The sequence below is a fragment of the Crinia signifera genome, chromosome 2, assembly GCF_055691185.1.
Source record: "Crinia signifera chromosome 2, ASM5569118v1, whole genome shotgun sequence".
NCBI lineage: Eukaryota > Metazoa > Chordata > Amphibia > Anura > Myobatrachidae > Crinia > Crinia signifera.
The window spans coordinates 64,460,744-64,483,392 of record NC_139218.1 but is presented as its reverse complement, the minus strand read 5'-3'; the positions used below and the strand labels follow the sequence as shown (position 1 = coordinate 64,483,392).

At 46.0% G+C, this 22,649-nt stretch overlaps 1 protein-coding gene across 3 annotated transcripts in view; it reads left to right on the top strand.

Annotated features, from left to right (window-relative positions):
• PITPNM3 (PITPNM family member 3) overlaps positions 1–22,649 on the top strand; it is a 497,692-nt gene that overhangs the window by 207,141 nt on the left and 267,902 nt on the right. For all 3 annotated transcript variants that reach the window (XR_014470310.1, XR_014470311.1, XM_083172255.1), the window contains exon 2: positions 15,838–15,933. Coding sequence is in view for 1 of the 3 variants with exons in the window: in XM_083172255.1 (XP_083028381.1) it covers positions 15,838–15,933 (96 nt within the window). In the remaining 2 variants the exon portion in view is untranslated. The remainder of the gene's footprint in view (positions 1–15,837; positions 15,934–22,649) is intronic.

The following is a 22,649-nucleotide window of genomic DNA, read 5'->3' as shown; positions in this document are numbered from 1 at the left end:
TCCACTTGGATCATACTTTACTATCCAAGTGGACATAGAGCTAGAATAGAATAGTGTGCCGAGTGTAGCGAGGCACTGTGCCGGAAGCATGACGAGTAAGCTAAGCGAGGTGACACTGTGCACACATACAGTGTCCCCAGGGACCCCTGTGACATTCTGCAACAAAACTCCTGTCGACCATGTGACCGTCAACCAAGGTCCCGCTAATCACCTGCTGGCATCTAACTAGCGTTACTGCCGCTCTAGTGGTAGCTAACTATCTAACTCAATGGGATCGACTAAGGGTGGTTGACCATAACATGGTTGATCTACACCCAGTCGACCCGCTATACCATAACCTTTCCAAAGTGCTAGAAAGTTGTGGTTAATTGTTGTAGTCTATGTTAGCCCTGCTGCTCAGTTCTTCCTACATTCAGTCTATGTTAGCGCTGCTGCTCAGTACTTCCTACGTTTAGTCTATGTTGGCCCTGCTGCTCAGTATTCCTACATTCAGTCTATGTCAGCCCTGCTGCTCAGTATTCCTACATTCAGTCTATGTCAGCCCTGCTGCTCAGTACTTCCTTCATTCAGTCTGTTAGCCCTGCTGCTCAGTATTTCCTATGTTTAGTCTGTTAGCCATGCTGCTCAGTACTTCCTACGTTTAGTCTATGTTAGCCCTGCTGCTCAGTACTTCCTACGTTTAGTCTATGTCAGCTTGCTGCTCAGTACTTCCTATGTTCAGTCTATGTTAGCCCTGCTGCTCAGTATTCCTATGTTTAGTCTATGTTAGCCCTGCTGCACAGTACTTCCTACGTTTAGTCTGTTAGCCCTGCTGCTCAGAACTTCCTACATTCAGTCTATGGCCCTTATTCAGATCTGATCGCTGTACAAATTTGTTCTCAAAATGGGCAAAACCATGTGCACTGCAGGTGGGGCAGATGTAACATGTGCAGAGAGAGTTAGATTTGGGGGAGTTATTTTGTTTCCGTGCAGGGTAAATACTGGCTGCATTATTTTTACACTGCAATTTAGATTTCAGTTTCAACACACCCCACCCAAATGTAACTCTCTCTGCACATGTTAGATCTGCCCCACCTGCAGTGCACATGGTTTTGCCCATTTTGAGATCAAACTTGTACTGCGATCAGATCTGAATAAGGGCCTATGTCAGCCCTGCTGCTCAGTGCTTCCTATGTTCAGTCTATGTCAGCCCTGCTGCTCAGTACTTTCTACGTTCAGTCTATGTCAGCCCTGCTGCTCAGTACTTCCTATGTTCAGTCTATGTCAGCCCTGCTGCTCAGTACTTTCTACGTTCAGTCTATGTCAGCCCTGCTGCTCAGTACTTCCTATGTTCAGTCTATGAGGGGGCAAAAAAAAGGAGTAGATCTGCACTCCACTTAATGAAACCCTCGTGTGCGGGTATTTAATCCACCTTATTTTTGACTTTTCTCAGGTGGTGGTATCTTTACAACCATTAATATATGCAAGAAGAAGAGTAGAGAAGGGGTTGCGAGATTCGCTGCACAGCTGTTTTTTCAAACTTTTAAGAATCAACTTTCATAATAATAAAGTTTTTTTTAAAAATGTCCCTTCGTTTTTCTTTTATTCACAGAAACTCTGGGGCATTTAACGATTAGACATGGTGAAATAAAGAATTAAAAAGACATACTAGTATCACATATAACATATATTGTGTGTAGGATAAGTTTTGAAAGATTGTGAAGAAGTAGTGTATTCAAATTACAGAACCTGTGTTGTGCCCTGGATATGATCTGGATGTGAGAGAAGGCTGTAAGTAATTGTATTGCTATACTGCTACTTTTGTAGCTCTGTGGTTCAGTACTGAGCTTTCAGGCTTTGTTGCCAATTTGTAGCTCTTTTATCTGGCACAGAGCCCAGGTTACTCACATCAATGGAATGTGTGCATAAATGGTGCAATTTGTATTAATATTTAGCAAGAGTATTTATTTAAACAGGCAGCAATACTGTGGTATTAGCAGGGCAGCTGAGAGTGTGTGTGTGGGGGGGGGGGGCAGCGGGTACTAATTACCCGGGCACAAGCTTCCTGGAGGAGCCCCGTATGTGCTGTGCTGGCAGCAGGCTCAGCATGTGTTTCACTGACAGCGTGAGAGGTCATGCTGAGCCTGCTGTCAGCACAGCACATGTAGGTGTGGGCTGCTGCTGAGATTACAGTTTTTAGAGTTTTCTTTGGTACTTATGTATTATCTGGGCGCCCGATTTTTTGATTGTATGCCTTAACTTAAGGCATACAATCAGATGCGATGCGATGCGATATCGCATCGCATCGCATGCGACCATATCGCATGCGATGCGATGCGATGACCCGATTTTTCCATAGGATTCAATGTTAAAATGGACTGAGTCCATTTTAACATGGAATTCAATGGGAAAAAGGGGTCCTTTTCATACCCCTACTATCCAAGTGGGCATGGAGTTGGATATAAACCTGTGGCGAGCGTAGCGAGCCACCGAGCCCGAAGCATGGCGAGGGGACGGTATTCTGTGTCAACCTTCCGGGGCTCGCTACGCTCGCCACGCTTCGGGCTCGGTGGCTCGCTACGCTCACCACAGGTTTATATCCAACTCCATGCCCACTTGGATAGTGGGGCAAGGAACAGGACCCCTTTTTCCCATTGAATTCTATGTTAAAATAGACTCAGACCATTTTAACATTGAATCCTATGGAAAAATCGGGTCCATCGCATCGCATCCGATTTGGTCGCATGCGATGCGATGTGCCTGATCCGACCCGATTTCTAAATCGGGCGCCCAGATACTACATAAGTACCTTTTCTTTCACCCCCTCTAAACATTTTCTGGGCGTGGCCTGAGTGTGGGAGGTGCCCACACTTAGGCCACACCCCCAAAATTTTACTGGGGCCCGGCATTCCTCTTCATTGCCCTGGGTATTAAGGGGTGGGGGGGGGGGGCTTAGTTTTTTGCCCTTGTCACCCCTGACTGTGCGAGTGCTCACAGCTAGCTCTCCCTTCAATGAGGGGTTGCTGGTGGATGTTAATTCACCTGGAGACTCTTACACATAAATGTTACAATTTGTATTAATGTGTAGGTGCTTTGCTCCTTCAGCAAAAGTATTTATTTAGACGAGCATTAATACTGTGATATTAGGGGGGCTTAGTTGTTGCCCTTGTTATTATTATGAAAGTTGATTCTTAAAAGTGTGAAAAAACAGGTGTGCATCCAATCTCGCAACCCCTTATGTTCAGTCTATGTCAGCCCTGCTGCTCAGTACTTCCTACGTTCAGTCTGTCAGCCCTGCTGCTCAGTACTTCCTACGTTCAGTCTATGTCAGCCCTGCTGCTCAGTACTTCCTACGTTCAGTCTATGTCAGCCCTGCTGCTCAGTACTTCCTACATTCAGTCTATGTTAGCCCTGCTGTTCAGTACTTCCTACGTTCAGTCTATGTCAGCCCTGCTGCTCAGTACTTCCAAGTTCAGTCTATGTCAGCCCTGTTGCTCAGTACTTCCTACGTTCAGTCTATGTCAGCAGTGCTGCTCAGTACTTCCTACGTTCAGTCTATGTCAGCCCTGCTGCTCAGTACTTCCTACGTTCAGTCTATGTCAGCCCTGCTGCTCAGTACTTCCTACGTTCAGTCTATGTCAGCCCTGCTGCTCAGTACTTCCTACGTTCAGTCTATGTCAGCCCTGCTGCTCAGTACTTCCTACGTTCAGTCTATGTCAGCCCTGCTGCTCAGTACTTCCTACGTTCAGTCTATGTCAGCCCTGCTGCTCAGTACTTCCTACGTTTAGTCTATGTCAGCCCTGCTGCTCAGTACTTCCTACGTTCAGTCTATGTCAGCCCTACTGCTCAGACTTTGGCTCACTGTTTCTAGACTACTCTGGTTCCTTGTGCCTGTTATTCGGTTCCTGTGCTGCTGGTAATTCAGTATTTCATCCTTTTTAGTCTCTGCTGATGGTATCTTGGTGATTTGTGCCTCAACCTCACCAGTCCAAAATTATTAAAGGTATTCTTTATGCCTCATTCTTCTGAATCCATTGTTTCCTTCTGTCCCTTTTTGCCAGCCAGGTCTGGCGATCACACAGTCGGCCACATCCTGCATGGTATCCAGATGGCTGACAGACAATGTCTAGGTTGACAACCAATAGGTGGCCAATATATAGTCAACATACATGGTTGACATGGTAAAAGACTGACACAAGCAATAACTCGTTGAGAAATAAGGTTAACATGAAATGTTTTACAATGTTTTTTTTTTTCATTTTTTAAATTCTTCCGACTTTACTATCAACGATGACACAGAAGGGAATGGTAACGCGTGTTGAGCACAGCGAGGCACCTGCCCCGAAGCACAGCAAGTGAATCAATCCATGCAAGGAGGCACGGAACACTAATTGATGTACCGCATCCCCTCGCATGGCTCACTACGTTCTCCATACTTTGGGCAAAATGACTCGTTCTGCTACTGGTGCGCTTGGCACACTTTGCCTTTACCAATCAGAGTCCATGTGGATAGTAAAGTATAAATATATCCAAAAATATAAAAAAAATCCAAAAAAGCTGATGTTGCCTTTTTTTAATGTGTCTACCTTTGCCATGTTGACCGTTTGCTTGTGTTGACCTTTTGTCTATGTCAACTTTGTGTATGTCAACCATAAGGTGTCACCCTAGATACTGTCAAACATTTCGGTCGGACACCTCTCATGGACCTATTCTGCTGCCATGTAAACTTTACACACGTTTTCACTCACCGTAATGGCCCCCATACACTGGGCGATTTACCTGCAATTTGGGTTGTTTTTCTGTGGTTGTAGCAGTCAATCACAGGAAACTAACCCAAATTGCAGGTGACTGACAGCAGGTCCAATGCAACGCGCGGTCACGTACACAGCGAACCCTCTGAGTCGCTCCTGTTGCAGAAGCAATCTCTTGGATTGCTATTGAGCCGGGCCGGCTTGGCTAAGATTGCATGTGATATATCATATCTCCCAACTGTCCCGTTTTGCACGGGACCGTTCCGCTTTTTTGGGGCGGTCCTGCATCCCGTCCGGGGCCGGCAGTGTCCGGTGGCGGGGCAGTTTGGAGTCCCCCTAGCCTGTGGGGGAACAATGCCAGCCAAAAAAGCAGAACGGTCCTGTCAAAAACACGGCATCTATTCAGTGTTGCAGAGAGCGAAAAACGGGGGTGTGGCCCAATGGCAACCCATTTGCATATGTTGCACCCTCATTAGTATTGGTCACGCCCCTTTTCGGAGGCGCGAGTGTCCCTATTTCCATTTTTAAGAAGTTGGGAGGTATGATATATCGCAGACAAAAAAACGTATCCAGGACGGCTGGAGAAGGGAGCACTGTGTGCGACTTCTCTGAGGGAAGATGTCACCGCAGTGTATGGGGGCCTTTAGTCTTGCAGAAATGTTTGTTCACAATACTATAAAAAAGCAAGTTCAGGGATAATTTTCCAGTTGACAACTCGGCACAGATTACAGAAATGCACAAAAGGCTTTTGAAAACTCTATTTATACATCAAATTCAGTTTTCATACAGTATAAGGTATTCACAAGGAAGAATACATCTTATTTCTGTACAATTTTTATACTGAATATATTTTCATAAGTTTTGAATCTATATGAGGTTTATGGGACTGTTCCCTGTTTATCTTTTTATACATTCCTAACAGATGTCACTTAGGCAGATTGTTGAAACAAAATGTTGTTGCATCTGCATACCTCCCAACTGTCCCGCTAAATGGGGGGACCGTACCGGTTTTTGGGGATGTTCCCGCATCCCTCCTGTGGCCGGCAGTGTCCCGCTGTGGAGGTGGGCAGTTGGGGGTCCCTCCCAATCTGACAGAATAGATGCTGTGCTCATGCGCAGAGCATCTATTCAGTGGTGCAGTGGCCGAAAACGGGGGTGCGGCATAATTTGTATAAGCCGCGCCCACATTTGCATACACCGTGCCCCCTTTCTGGGCACTCGCGCAAAGTGACCCTATTCTTCAATTTAAAAAGTTGGGTGGTATGCACCTGCATGCTAGCAGGATTTATTATACTTTTTTCATGATCAATCATTGTTTATGGCTGTTTGCTAAAGTTAGTTTGTTTGTAATGAATGATGCAGGATTATGGCTGGATCACTGTTTCTCAACTATAAGTACACCTGAAAATACAGCATTGCTGCTTTCAGAGTGAAAGTCCATATCTAAAACACTGGCCCTTATTCAGATCTGATCGCAGTACAAATTTGTTCTCAAAATGGCCAAAACCATGTGCACTGCAGGTGGGGCAGATGTAATATGTATAGAGAGAGTTATATTTGGGTGAGTTATTTTGTTTCTGCGCAGGGTAAATACTGACTGCATTATTTTTACACTGCAATTTAGATTTCAGTTTCAACACACTCCACCCAAATTTAACTCTCTCTGCACATATTACATCTGCCCCACCTGCAGTGCACATGGTTTTGCCCATTTTGAGAACAAATTTGTACTGTGATCAGATCTAAATAAGGGCATGTGTGTATTTGTATATTAGGGTTTAAATACTGAATTGGTGTTATTTATATTTCTGTTAACTGTGCACACTAGGTACTGCAGTTACCGCTTTGTTGCATCTATGAATAGAGGAAAGAGATCTCAATCACTATGTTTCCCAGTTATTAACTCCACTCCAGTGACTCCGACAGAGCGGGTGTGGTATAGGGTTCCGACAGTCGGGATCCCGACAGTCATTAGCCCGACGTTGGGATCCCGACTGCCCGGACTCAGACAGCATGGTGAGCGCAGCAAAGCCCCTTGCGGGCTCGCTGCGCTCGCCACACTGCTGCACGGTGGCTTGCTATGCTCACCACCTATTCTATTCTCCCTCTATGGGGGTCGTGGACCCACACGAGGGAAAATAGCGGGTGGCCGTCGGGCACCCGTCTGTCTACGTTTTGACAGTCGGGATCCCAACGTCGGGTAAATGACTGTCAGGATCCCGACTGTCGGGACCGCATCCGGCACCCGACAGAGCACCAAAGTGGTCTTCTAAAGGGGCCTACACATTCAGGGCACTTTCTAAGCAATCTCACTAGATCTCTTAGAAGATGGCCCTACATTTCTCTGTGTTTAGGAGCCACAGCAATAGCAAGGTGCGGCCCCGCGCATCGCTATCACCTGTCAATTAATATCCAGCATGCTAGATATTAATCTACTTAATCCCCAGTCAGACAGATTGCTCAGCACACAGCGCTGACACTCGGCTTTGCAGTGCTGTGTGCTGAGTGTTCTCCGTGATCTAGCATCGCTCAGAACGCAAAGCAAATCTCCCCATGTGTAGGCTCCTTAAGTTATAAAGCAGATTGTTATACAAGTGCAATACATGGTACAATACAAAAAAGTCTATTGGGGCCTTTTGATCTTTATAACAGCAACCTCCACAACAGTGCAGTGACAAGGCAACATTGCGGTCACTGTGGCCCTTCAGCTGTGACATCATTATGCCATGCCTAGGGGACAGGGCCACTGACACCAATGTCAGCTCTGGTAATTATAGCACTGCAGTAGTGCTAATTGCTGCAGGGTACCGTTACTGGTACCCTGCAAGCAACATGCACGTGATGCCGTCCCACAGAGCTCTGCTCTCTGAGGGGGCACCTCTTGCTTACCCCTAATTTTTGCCTTGTTAAGCACACATGCAGAAATGAGCAGTTATGGTAATTAATGGTATTCTGCCTCTTGGTAGTTTTAGCAGCACATCAGTAGTCACCAAGAGATGCGCACAGCACAGCATAGAAAGGTGCCATCACTACTGTGACAGGCTGAGATTATTTTAGACAGAAAGGAGAACAATTGGCTTAAGCTGAGCGATACTAGCCAGGAGTGGCAAGGCTTCGTTTTCTGTCAGGATTGGGAGATACTGTACAGTATATGCATTTGTAAAACTGGGACAGTATACCTGTCATACGTAATGCAGGTGTCATAGGCGAGCACAGGGAGGACAAAATCTGTCTTGGAGCAGAAGGGCCCAGACTTTTTTCACCATTTAATAAATAGAGAACATGTTATTTATTCATTCTAATTGTGCTAGTATAGAGCCATGTAGACTGACTGCACTATGCTGAAGTTAATTTTGTCTTATAGGGGCCCATTTATTAAGGACCGCATATACTGTACCATGCAATCTGGGCGGAATACTATGATCCTATCGCGGGGATGTATTATCCTGCACACGCAGGGACTGGGCTCCGAAAGCAGCCCATCCCTGCGATACGCTCAACTGGCTGCATGTGCGGTCAGCGCTGACCCTCCACTGACTGCACTGTTCCAGCGCACTGCCTATAGGCTGCAATAGGCTACCGCCATCTCAGAATGGAAGTAGTCCCAGGACACAATACGATGCTGCCCAATGTTGATACATCAGGCAGCTTCTCATCCCCCATAGAAACCTATAGGGGAAATGCGTCCAGCAGCAGTGCCGGAGGGATTGCAGCAGGGATCGGAGATTCCTGCCGCGGTCCCTCCTGATACATTTAGGTGATATTAATATTTGCAGATAACCCATTTTCTGGAATTTAGCTGCAAATATTTAATAAATGGGCCCCATAGTGAGGCCTTATTGTGCTTATCAAAACTCTCTGCCTATGGTACGTTCATAGCTTAACAGTGGGAGGAATAGAATAAAGTGTTTAATGGAACCTTTGGGGCATGAAGGGGGAACACCTTGGCACATCATGTTGCTGAAAATGAATCACGCAACCGATCTGTCTTCTGACATTAATAAGTTATAAAACTCTTTTATGTACCATTAATAAAGGTATCTGACGAGTGTAATGTCTTTATGTGTCATACACTGCGTAAGCACGCACTTTCTTCAACTGTAATAGAACTTAATGAAGGGAGCACAAGTAAATGACTTCATTTATGTGAAGTGAATGTGATCATCTTTGTCATGTGTCACTGCAATGTATTGTGCATGTGAAGGAGTGCACTCATAATTCATTGTACATGAATGGAAAGGCTCCGTAAACTACAAACCATATAATAGACTCATATGCCAATTGAAAAGATGATGTGAGTTTAGACTTCCGTGTGGTTTAAATACTAATAGCATTACAAATAGTAAATCATTTGTCTAGATATTTTTGCATTCCTTTGGACTTTGTTACTAAAATATAAACTAAGTTTCAAAACAACAATTTGGCGTATGTTGAATATGAGTAATGATTATGTAAATTACCTTTAGCCAGCGCTACCATAAGAAACTGCAGGACCAGTACAGATATAACAGTCAGGGCCACCCTTAAGTCCCATACACATGAGGCAATAATGCTTAAGCCTACATGCTGAGTGATGTAGGGTAGACGATTCCTCTTGAGCTTCCTGGTGGTTAGATTGCCCATACACACATTGCGGTTTGTGATGAGCGATCTGTGCCATCTCAGTGTTATTTATGCACATCTGTGATAAAGCTACAGTACTACAGGTTGGTAGCGAAATGCATCAGTGCTACAGGCTCCCACTTTCCATGACTTCCCCATTCCACCAAATGGACCACTTATTGCATCAAGTGACCTCGGCTAATTTGGATAATGGTACAAGTGAAGCATGTCCTAATACCGTAAGACTAGAGAGGACTCCAGAATTCCAGATCCACTGAGACGCTGTTCCAGATCCCTTCCTCCAGCGGCCCTATTCCACCAGCCATTTTTATTAGAAAGGATAATACTAGTAGTACAACTCCAGGCTTTTTCCTCCAGCGGTGGTACCGTGTGGTAAACTGCACTTACCCGTGTTCATTTAATTCCAGACCCACTTCATATTGCTGAGAGTCCCATTTAATTCCTGAAAGTGTGGAATTGGATATTCTTATTTTAATTATATGTCTGTTTATGTCTTTTTATGTCAGTAAAATATTGCCTTTTATCATTCACTTTATTGTTACCATTATTTATTAAGCATTGCTATTGTTTCTTTTTTTGTTTGTTTACTGTTGTGGGAGTTGACTACCCTCTTATTCTTAGCAATACAAAATAGGAAACACAAGTATAGCTACAGCTGCTGTATGCAGGGCCGGCAGCAGAAATCTTGGGGCCCAGAACACTGATACCTCTGGGGCCCCACCAACACTTCACGTGTATTTTTATTACATTGCATATTGAATGTATTTTTTTATTATTAGAAATAAACAGATAATTAATAATATTTACTATGCAATATAATAAAGAAGGGCAGATAGGAGGGCACGGTATTGTGCTTCGTGTGGTTTGGTGCGTTAGTACGAGTAGCCAGACAGGTGTCTAGGCAGCCATGCTTACAGCGCCTGAGTCTCTCAAAGCCTTGGGGCCCCTCAACTGGTTGGGGCCCGGTACGAGTGTCCCCCTTGACCCCCCCTGTCACCTGCCCTGGCTGTATGGGGAGGGTGTAAAGCTCCCAAACATACGATAAATACAGAAAAATAAATACAGCCTTCGGGTTTGACTAAATAATTGAAACTAATACATGTGCAAAAACATATACATTTATTATACAGTCATAACACACATAATAAAATTGAGAATTCTCAAAAAAAGAAAAATATTTAAAAAGGTTTTGCTATCATAATTGCTCCATTTTGCTGGAAAAAAAAATCGTAACAGTTCACTGCACCAGAATATATATAGTTACCAGATTGGAGTAAGGATGAATAGAATAACTCCTTAAACTGGAGCATACTTGCCTACTTTTATCTTCACCTTTCCGGGAGAAGCAACACATCAGGGGGGCGGGAGCAAGGCTGACATCACTTGGTCCCGCCCCCCATGACGGAAACCTCCGTGATTCGCGGGCCGTGAGGGAGGGGGCGTGGCTTAAATGCTGCGAAATGACGCAAAATGCAGAGATTGCGTCATTTAAGCCCCGCCCCCTCCCCACGGACCCGCGATTTCATGTAATTTTAACCAGCGGGCAAGGATGGAGCGGGGCAAATCCCAGAATGCGGGAGACTTGCCCACCTTCCCGGGGGGCCGGGAGAAGGACCCGATTTCCGGGAGGCTCCCGGCCATTCCGGGAGGGTAGGCAAGCCTGAACTGGAGATAGATGAAGATGGAAAAGTTCCGGAATAATACCCAGTGGAGGATCTTGATTTACTCATAAGCGATGGGCATGAGTATAGGCAGTCTTGATGGTATATATGAATACCAGTGGCAGTGAATCGGTCTGGTAATACCAATGTGCAGGCTGGTGCAGAAGATGGAGCGGGCTCATTGTGTTTCAATGTGCTGAAACATTTTTCATCAGGAGTTGGAACCTTTCCAGTTCCTGATGAAGAAGTGTGAGCACGTTGCAATGCTACGCTCGACACACTATTCAATTCTCCCTCCACGCCCTAGTGGATGGTATCAACCTTTTGACTAGCCATTGTTGACCTAATGCTTGTGTCGACCTTCCAACCATATCAACCTTAGGCATGTCGACCTATTGCATGTGACGACCCAATGTGTGTCGACATTATATGTGTTAACCTAAGGACCGTATACCGCTGTTAAATATACCACTTCCAGATGGAAGTACCCTGTTGTAGCCTCCAGACAAATTTCAGTTTCAAACCATTCACGGCGGCAGTTACGTAGTCAGCGTAGCGTCCCTGTCAGAATCAGCGTAGTGTTCCTGCGGCCAGAGTAGTCAGCGTCCCTGTCAGAATCAGCGTAGTGTTCCTGCGGCCAGAGTAGTCAGCGTCCCTGTCAGAATCAGCGTAGTGTTCCTGCGGCCAGCGTAGTCAGCGTCCCTGTCAGAATCAGCGTAGTGTTCCTGCGGCCAGCGTAGTCAGCGTCCCTGTCAGAATCAGCGTAGTGTTCCTGCGGCCAGCGTAGTCAGCGTCCCTGTCAGAATCAGCGTAGTGTTCCTGCGGCCAGCGTAGTCAGCGTCCCTGTTAGCATCAGCGTAGTGTTCCCGCCCGTTTGCCGCTAGCCGAAGCTTACGTAGTTGGCGTAATCCGTCAGCGCTTATTACATTGTGTGGGAACCATTGACCATTTTAACCTGCCTGACATGACAGGTGTGAATGTGTTCCTGAAACACCCCCACTATCCACGCCAGCCCGAAGCGTGGCCAGCAGACGCGGTACGCGTCCTCCCGACTTGTTCATACCCCCACTATCCACGTCGGCGTGGAGTTGATTTTTTAAAGTGTGGTGAGCACAGCGAGGGGAGCGGACACGGAATACACGTCAAGTAATCCGCGTCCCCTCGCAGGCTCACTGCGCTTGCCACGCTTCGGGCCAGTGGGCTCGAAAAAGTAGGCAACCCTAATATTGACACCTAATAACAAAATAACAAACTAGTTGTATTTTTCATACTTTAATGTAATATTTTGTTTACCTAAATTACATTTTATGTATATTTTGTAAGGGAGAGAAGTGTACTGTATATGGACTGCCTCACCTGGTGCCTTGTGATGGTGATATACACAACCTGTGGACGTTCTACCCAAAGTGTCTGCACTAATCCTGCTTTCTGTGCACAGTTTTCTATTTCTTTTCTTTTTTGTTGTCTGTGTGGCTTGTTTATTGCTGTATTAATAAAGACTGTGAGATATTTAGATGTCATGGGCTGGTCTACCAATGCTATGCTGGTGTGCATTACAATGCAGATTCCTAGTCACACGCAGAGTACCCTGTAACCAGGCATGACATTAAATTATTAACATTAACATTTAAGAAATATATTTATTTCTATATAACCAGTCCTACATTCATTATATAGCTTTCAGAATTAAGAAATCGATCTATACCCCTCTCCCCATAATAGCCCTGACATTAAGCAATTAGTCTTAAAATCGAATGTGTATTCCCAAAATGTAATTGATAGTCTCTAATCCACCTATCATTCAAGTAAACGTTCCATCCTCCCACCTTAAGGAACTAGGCATCACCATGACCTCACTAATTTCAGCGATGAACTCAGCAGCGCTGCCCGGTGCTAATCACTGGCAATCCCGAGAATTTTCCGGGCTTGCCAGCCTGGGCATTATGGCATAGCCCGGAAAATTCTCGGGATTGCCAGTGAAGGGGTTAATTACAATGCATAGTAGTGGACCCAGAGAGAAATAGGGTCATTAGGGATTCTGGTTAGGTCTGGATTGGTAGTTACTTCATCTGGGTCATTTACAAATATAAGCTGTGCACCGCAGGAGATCCAATATAGGTTGAGCTTGATGGACTTATGTATTTTCAACCTCATCAGCTACTGTATGTAACAATGAAACAAGTACATAGCCCAATATCCATTAGATCTGTATATGAAATGAAAACTAGGATTCACGCAATACAGTATGCTAGCTTTCCTTTTTGTGCAGTAACTCGTATCATTTCCGAAAGAAATACATTTAAGTACTGTACATTTTTGTTGGTTGAAATGACTATTGTGCGTTATGGAATCTTTAATGATTGTCAGGCAGCGGTATCAAAGCATACATGGGACTGATAGTAATGTTCTAAATCAAATATTTGATATAAAGGAATGTAATACATAGGCTTTACATATTTATTATTAATAATAATGTTATTAATAATGATATTAATAATTCATTATTTATGTGATGTTACAGGTCTCTGCATTGTTTATTTATTTTTTTATTCTCAGTATTTCATGACCTTCATTCATAGGTTGCTGCAGTGTTTTCAAAACTTGTACATTATTTATATACATAGTCGGCCTATAGTAACTGTACTCCACGGTGTCTGTGTCAGGAGACCATGTTTGCCTACCCTCCTGCATTCTGCAGGAGACTCCCTGAAATAACAGCAATCTCCCTCTCTCCCTCATTAGTCTAGCAATCTCCCTCATGTCACCTAGCCCACATTACACTGTTATATAAGTCATTTTAAAAGATTACTCTCAGATGTAGCAGTACACACCCACGCTTCTAGGTGCCACATTCACAATCTCTTTTCACAATCTCTCCTTATATGGAACTAGACACATCCTTTGGGTGGGGCCTGACACGCCCTCTCAATGGGGCACAGTGCAAAATTCTCCTGCCAATTATAATCTCCCTGAAATTAGTTTTCAAAAGAAGGCAAATATGCAGGAGACACATATATAAATCTAACACAAAGACCATTTCTGTCGGTGTGTGTCACAACTACTGCAAATCCATTTTTATCTAGTATATAAGTATGAGGATTTTATTCATGTTTGAATCAAAACATTTAGGGCGGGATGTATTAAAATACATCGCCGCCCTTCGCGGCCCCCCCGCCGCGATGCCGCCGCATATGTACTAACATATGTGGCTGGCATCGCGATGCGGTGACGGAGGCCCCCCGCGATACCTGGAATGTGGTGTGCGGGGGACTCCGTCACCTCCCAGCCGGCTCCTGCATCCCTCACACCGGGGACAGCTAAGCAAGCTGTCCCCGGCGCCTCCTCCTCCCTCTGCAGCCGGAAGGACGTCCGGCTGCGTCACTAGGGGGAGGAGGGGTTTACCTTCCAGGGTCCAGGAGGACCCTTCAGGAAGGTAAGCGAGAGGGGGGGTCGGCGAGGCGGCGGGTTTGCGTCGGCGGGAGGCGAAAAGAAGCCCATAGGCTTCTATAGGGTATCGCCACCCAAAGGTGGCGATACCCTACACTGCGGTATCATTTTTGATACATTGGAAAATGCGGTAAAACCGGGGTTTTACCGCATTTTCCATTTGATACATCTCGCCCTTAAACTTGAGCTCAGCATCAAAGCATACAGTACTTGCCAGGTCTGCCTGATTGTCAGGGAGACCCCCTGAAATACTGTAGTAGCAATCTCCCTGACTCCCTGGAGAGTTAAACTAACTCCCTGATTGCACCAATCCTTACTCTTAGGACATGAAGTGGTCCTGAAGAGGGGGTGGAACTCATTTACCTCTGCCACCTAAATCCTGTAATAGGTCTGTAATGAGGTTATATACTGGGAAATGTGAGTGATGTGTCATACAGTATGTTTCATCTGACATGCCAGTGCAACTCTGTCCAACACCCTTGATTATGTTTTCCATCACTGTTTTGCAGTGGCAGCACGTAACTTTTGGGGGGGAGGGGGGCTGCCTCTGGCCGCAGCCACCACGGGGGTACTGCGGTGCCGCCACCTCTCCTCTGAGTCCACATAAGTGTTCCCAGCACCTTTGATATGAGGACAGGCGCTGGGACTGGCGCATGCGCAGTACAAACCTCTGTACTATGCATGCGGCCAGCTTCTATGGGGTGCTTTGGCAACAGCCTATAGAAGGGATTCATGGTCCCGGAGCCTGTATAATACAAATGACAGGCACCGGGACTGGCACGTGCATAGTACCGATGTAGGTACTGCGCATGCCCAATCTTGGATTTTGCTCAGCAGCCCGCAGAAAGGTGTCCCGGAGGGAGGGAACACCTCCCAATGGGACTGCCTTGATGACTGGCAAGTCAGACTTCCAATTGGAAGTCACTGTCAGTCACAGTGAAGCCAGTGCAGTCTCACAGACTGCATCTGGCTTCACTACAGTGGCGGATTTTACCTAGGAGCCCATAGGTAAAAACCGCCACTTGCTATTTTGTGACTGTTGAAAGCCAGCATAGAAAATAAGACATCATAACCCAAATGTTGCCACTGTACTATGATGCCTCAAGCATGAATCTAGTCCATCCACCATGTATGTGAGGTCCATCCACCATGTATGTGAATCTTGTATTATTGACCAGTGATTTCTTATCAGTTATGAATGTTCCTTTTGTGTCTGTTTTAGTTGCCAAAACACAATGACTTTTTTTTAGTAGTAATAATAATAATAATGATATTTGTATAGCTCTTTTCTCCCATTAGGACTGAAAGTGCTTTATCATTGTCTTTACAGCTCAAAATACAAAACAAGCTTAACCGTTTTGCCTTTATCTTTGTAGGTGGAACACGGCGCTTTAGTGGGGCACAGTGGCACCTGCAGAAGATAGTGAATGACTCTGTGGACAGCTCAGATGATGAATTCTTTGATGCCAGAGGTATGTTCTGGAATGCAAGATAATTTCTCATTCTTTAGTGGCCTATTTAGTAATCAATTCTGTCCTTGGAAAATACAGAAACTGCTGTTTCCACATGTATAAGGGCAGAATGAAATACCCCTTGAATGTACCAATGCAGGAAGCAGGAGATGTCGGAGATAATGGGGGTATTCAGTTGCCGGCGACCATCTCCCCACGGGGGAGATAGTCGCCGGGTCCTATTCAATGCTGTCTTCCCCGACAGCATTGAGCAGGGGGTAATTGTGTATTATCACGGCGCCCGTTGCGTCACATTGCATACCACTAATAAAGGTATGCGATGGCATGCGATGGACCCAATTTGAGGCTTTTCCCGGGCTGAGTGTACAATTTTAATATGCAACGCGATTTCAATGTTAAATGCCCACCCATACCCGATTTTTAATTGTATCCCCACCCTGATGGATAATGACAATGTTAAATGCCCCCCCATTGTTAACGCCACCCCACTATCAACGCCAACTCGAAGCGTGGCGAGCGGACGCGCATTACTTCACAAGTATTAAGCGCCCCCTTGTGGGGCTCGCTGTGCTCGCCATGCTTTGGTCTGGGTGGCTCGCTGCGCACGCCACACTATATAGAATCAACTCCATGCCAACGTGGATAGTGGGGGTATGAAAAGGTCGGGGGACGCGTACCGCCGCCCCTCGCGGCTCGCTGCGCTCGCCACGCTTCGGGTTGGCGTTGATAGTGGGGTGGTGTTAACAATGGGGGGGCATTTAACATTGTCATTACCCATCAGGGTGGGTGTACAATGTAAAATGGGGTCTGGGTGCCTGTACAATTAAAAATCGGGTATAATCACGTCTCATCGCATCGCATGCGATCATATGGCATGGCATGCGATGCAACGCGATTTTGTGGTTGTACAATGCCCTGTGATGGATCGGGGGCGCTGTGATAATACACAAGTACCGAGCAGTGTTTCTCGGCAGAACGAGCCCGACTTCACAAGCTGCCTCTTCCCGGCTGCAGCTCGCGGCGGCGCCCCCTTCTCGCTCCCCGGCTGGCGGGACATTGAATCCCGCCTGCATGTTCTCGGTCGAGGTGACCGAGAATGGGACAGGGTCACGGCGGTCAAGCATGCTCGACTGCTGTGACCTACACATTGAATATCCCCCACAGTGTGTCTGGCTTTCTAGCCGTGGCTCCACATGAGTTTCAGGGAAATAATACAATCACTTTCATCATCAAGGGGGGTTTCTGGACAACAGTAACGCCCCTCTATTGACGCTGCTGAATGATGGCTGGTCATTAATCTAAAGCACTGATTCACAACCTGGGTCCTCAACACACACCAACAGTACAGGTTTTACTAATACCCATGTTTGAGCTCAGATGTTCAATAAAAATATCCAAGGTACTAATTAAAGGCCTGATTCAGAGTTGATCGCTGTTGTGCGCAGGGCCGGTGCAAGCCCCCCGCCCGCCCCAGGCAAAAAAAAACGTGCCGCCTGTCCGCCCGCCCGCCGGGGGGGGCACGCGTGCGAACGATACTGCGGCATGGGGGGGGAGGGGGTGCGGCGGGCGATACTGCGGCGGGCGATACTACCCCCCTCCCCCCCCGGAGCATAGGTGGTGCCGCGCTGAAATCCCCCCTGCGGGGAGCGGGCGGCGCGGGGGGAGCAGGGACCATGCCAGGGGCGGGATAGGAGAGGGGAGAGGGAGGATGGATCACACAGACTTACCTGTTCCCCGCTCCCTGCTTTCGGGTACCTCTTTATGGTACCTCAGTGGCTCAGTACCGCCCTCTAGCGGCCGGCGCCCTAGGCAAATGCCTAGTCCTGCCTAGTGGTGGCGCCGGCCCTGGTTGTAAGAGTTCCCAATCTGGAGTAAGTACAGGAGTCTGTGGGAGCGGTAACAGCCCTGGTAATTGGTATTTTTATACACTGGATACTGTATGGAATACTCTATTGATATGTAACAGTACAGATGGTCTATATAATGTAGGCTCTTTCAAACATTTAAATAAGATAAGTGGTCAGGAAAAGATTAAACATATAATAAATAAATACAAAAACAAACATAATAGAACCAGTACTGCACTTTCTAAGCTCACATTCTCCCACCTCATGGTAAGACTCCTGTCTCTTTCTCCTGGCAGCTACTCTTTGGTCCTCATGCAATGTTTGAGGGCTCAGATCCACACATGGGGCAAGATTTAGTTAACTCCAGTTTATTCATGGTGCTCCCCACAGACCCCGCATCGCTTGCTCCTCCAAGCCACCGCGGGGTCTGCAACATTATAGGTACGCCACTGCCCCCAGTACTGGCATCCTAGAGTGCAGCCTAATCAGCCTATTGGTTTATCAAGCACTGGTAGTGTGCCTTGAAGACCGTGGTTGGGTACCCCTGGTCTACAGTATTAGTATGACCCCATAATGCCCCTCAAAATTCCAGGGATAAAGATTGTCCTTGTTCCCCGATACACCCATATGTTCCCTTATTTTACTATGGTCACACTTCATTTTATACCCCCAAAATCCCAGCTGTTGGGAAGAGGACATGCTGTTTTAATGAATGTGAATGTTACTTGGCCACAGTAAGAATTATGTGTTTATGCTGAATGTGTCACTGTGATATTTATAGATTTACCTAGGAGCCAACGTATGTCTAGTGCTAGAGCAAGTTGTTGGTCAGCCAACAGACCAGCACCAACTCCATTCACTCCAATCACAGCCTCCAGCAGCACGGTGTTAGAGCCAAGCAAAAATATTAACCTGTTAGTGGAAAATATAGATTCAAACACCTCTCCATAGACATAATTTGCAGTTGCTGTATCAGATTGGGGTCCACATAATATTACAATGTTCTACTTAGACCAAGACATTATATCCAAAAGTATTTAAAGAAAATGCTAGCAACACATTTTATATATGGAATTCCATCTGCCAGAAATCCTGCTCTTTCCACTCAAGGTCTGATTGATTTTAAGACCATTTTAGAACAGACCCACGTTATCTGTGTTATTAAAGCCCTTAGGTAACAAAACAGCTTCCATAACTCAAACAACGATATGCCGCTGTACAGTATGTAGTCTTGGGTTAGATCCATTTCTTTGAAACATACATTCATAAGGTAATGCTCTTACTACCAGCATCCGTTCCTGCCTTTATCTCCTGTTTTCCGAGCAGATAACTTTTCATATACATCTCCTCCTTCTTTGTATGTTTTTGTGTTAGTCTAGCCCACAGTATTCATCTACAAAGTGCTAGAGGTTTTCTGTTATCTGTCATACTGTTCCCCAGTTCTCGCAGCTCAGATATAGAATCACTAAGGAATAATTGTCACTCAATGAGAAACGTACTTTCTAATAACTGTATTTAATAACTGCATTGTGTGTGTATATAGTGTGTGTGTGTGTGTGTGTGTGTATTTATATATATATGTATATATATATATATATAAATAAATATATATATATATATATATATATACACACAGCTGCTGCTCTCCATTTTTTTTTTTTAATGGTGAGTAGCATCAACACTGTCGCAGTCTCCATCGGTTTTCATAAAGCAAACAACTCATTATATATCTGGGCAGCACACAAATAGAGTGAGGTAGCCAGTTCTGGTTGCCCAATTTTATGTAAATTAGAAGAAGCAGTGTGCCATCCTCTTTAGCAGTCTCCCCTGGCCTGGCTCCTATCTGTAGGGAGATACATCATCTCTCCTCCTCTTCACATTATACCAGAAAAGTGGTGTAGTTAGGTGCCACGGTGCCTGGAGCAAGGGCATGTTTTGCCCCCCCCCCCCATTTGTGGTAGGCGAGGCTCTTCGCCGGCGAAAAGGGGGCATGACCTAACATCATACCACACACCGTAATGCCCATTGCACATTTTTGCATATTTTTTAATACCCATTACAAATGAAGCCACATGCCATGATGCCAATTACACATAAGGCCACACATGATGCCCATTACATACTATATAACAAACCGTAATGCCCATTACACATCTGACACATACGTGCCACTTACCTACTTGCCAAGGGAGACTGAAATTGCTCATTGCCAAGGGGGAATGCCGCCCTCTTCCCCGCCTGCCCAGCTCTCCCGCTCGCTGTGCCCGGATGAATGCAGCTATGCTATGTGAGTATGAATGCAGCATACTGCCAATGTTCTGTACTGCCTGCCAGCAGGGAAGCAGTTAACCAGATGCAGGTAAGGGGAGTAGATAAGCAATGCTGTGTGTTGTGTTGCTGTGCTATAATAACTTGTCTTGTGACTGTGTATCACATGAACCTAGAGAAGGTAAACAGGTGACTCAGAGGGAGATTCTCTAAGAATCTCCGCCCCCCTTCGCCGCCCATCGAATATTTAATTATCGCATATGCTGTAACATATGCGATAATTAAGGCAAAGGACAGCTCTTGCGTTAAGAGCTGTCCTTTGCGGTGAGAGTCGCCGGGTCCCAGCAGGTCCCGGCGGCTCTCCCCTCCCTCCCACACCCGGCGCTGCTGCTGCACCGGGCTCCCCTCCTCCCTGCACCCGGAAGAGGATCAGTGCAGGGAGGAGGTCACAGGTCCGGGCAGCACTGCGCTGTGCTGCCCGGACACAGGTGAGGGGGCGATGCGGGGCGGCGGGGGGTCGGCGCGGGGCGGCGGAGGGTTGTGATAGAAGCCTATTGGCTTCTATGGGGCATCGCCAGATTTTTCTGGCGATGCCCCCCGCCGCGGTAACCCAAAATGTGGTAAAAACCCAGATAACGGGGTTTTTACCGCATTTTTTAGCTTAGAGAATCTCCCCCTCAGCCAGTCCAAGGGAGCAGGTGTACCCTGAAATGTTCCCTGCTCTGCCAGGCAGCTATGATAGCATCTGTTCTGCAGTTGCAACATAACGATGGACAGTAGCGTTACATGAAATTTGGCCAAGAGCTTTAGTCTCCCGCTGGATCACTAGCCAATAGGCGCTCGCAGTCCAGCAGCCAATGCTGCTTCTGATTGGCTGCTGGACCGAAAGCGCCTATTGGCTAGAGGTCCAGCGGGAGACTTCAGTTGAAAACAGCGGAGAACTCTGATGCCGGGCACAGCGGTGAACAGGGAGGGGGCGAGCAGGGTGGGGGAGCCGGTGGCAGAGTGCGTGGTTCCGGCGCCCTGTGATATTTCAGCGCAAGGAGCACCTGCTCCGACGGCTACGCGCCTGTACCAGATACACTAATGCTGCTTTCTCACCGCAAAAACGGCATGAACCCGGTAATTTTAAACGTCACGGCGCATATCTTTAAATGGTATTTCAATGCCGATTTTGTCTCTTCACAACATTGAACCCATAGAAAACAGTGGATGAAAAAAACGGGTCTGAAACAGGTAAAACACTGCTTTGTTTCCATTTAGAACCAGTAAATTCACTCTACACCTTTCAGACTGCACATACAGTATTACCATTTTGAAACCGTAAAAAAACTGCAAAATACCGGGTAAAATGTGCGGTTTGAAAGGGGCATAAATGGGAGTGTGACGCACTGCTGTACATAGGGAGAAATGGTGACGGGCGGTCATGGGGTGCAAGTACTACTCTGTGACATTATGCGGAAGGGATTACTACTCTGTGGCTTAATATGCAAGGGGCATTCCTATTTTGTGGCGTTATGTGTAAGGGTCACTACAACTGTGTAGGCATAATATGTAATGGGAACATACAGAGGCATTTAAATATATATACTGTACAATTACAGACTGTACTGTGGTATTATTAATGTGGTATATAAATTACCACAACACAGTGCCAGTCAGGTAGTGCAGCAAGATGGGAATCTGCACTGGACAGATATCCACAGAATATATATGGCAGCTTTTGATCTTGGACTGCCCCTTTATACCTGCTATGATCATCTGAATGACTTAACGGCTCTTGATTGGCACTAATCATATGAACAAAAAGAAAATGGCGGTGCCCAGCACTTGGACCTGGTGGCTGCTAAGATGCTGCACACGGAGCCCCTGTTTTTACCATCGGATGTCAGCTGACTGCCGCCCTGCCAAGCAGACATCGCTTATATCAAGAGTTCACCCAAAAAGCATTTTTTGTCTCCAGTTTGCCTCTCCGCAAACCAACCCCAAGATATTCAGTTAGGTTTATTGAATACTGGGTGCACCACCAATCCATAACTATGAGAATTATTCACCAAGTAGTTTCCACATTGGTCTGACAGAAAATTAACATTATACTCCTACTGTCTGTGCGAATCCTCCCACACCCTTGACAAGAGGTATCGCCTACCTAATACACTGTAAAATACTATAGGATTATAAGGTAGCCTTGATTCACAATGCAGAAGATGTGCACAATGTAGCATTTCATGTATCAAATGGTAACAGTGAAACTTGTAGCAAAGATACTCGTTGTGGTATAGCTAATATGGAAAATGGAGTGGTTGCATCCAACTTGGCTTTTCTTCGCACAGACTTATGCTGTAGCAATTTAGAGTGCCTTGAGCTACCTCCCAGCATGCAGTTCAACAGCCTCTGGAGACCCACAGACTATATTTTGCCTTGTATACCATATAGACTGTAGTGCCTCATAACATTCACATTTACACATTAATGTCAATAACCCCTGTTTTTGTTAAGGGGAAGGTGTTATAGAGAACCACCTTGAGATGTTATTCCTTATTATCCCAGTAATAAGCAGCTCATACCCTCCAACATGACCCATTCCATTAGGTACAAAAT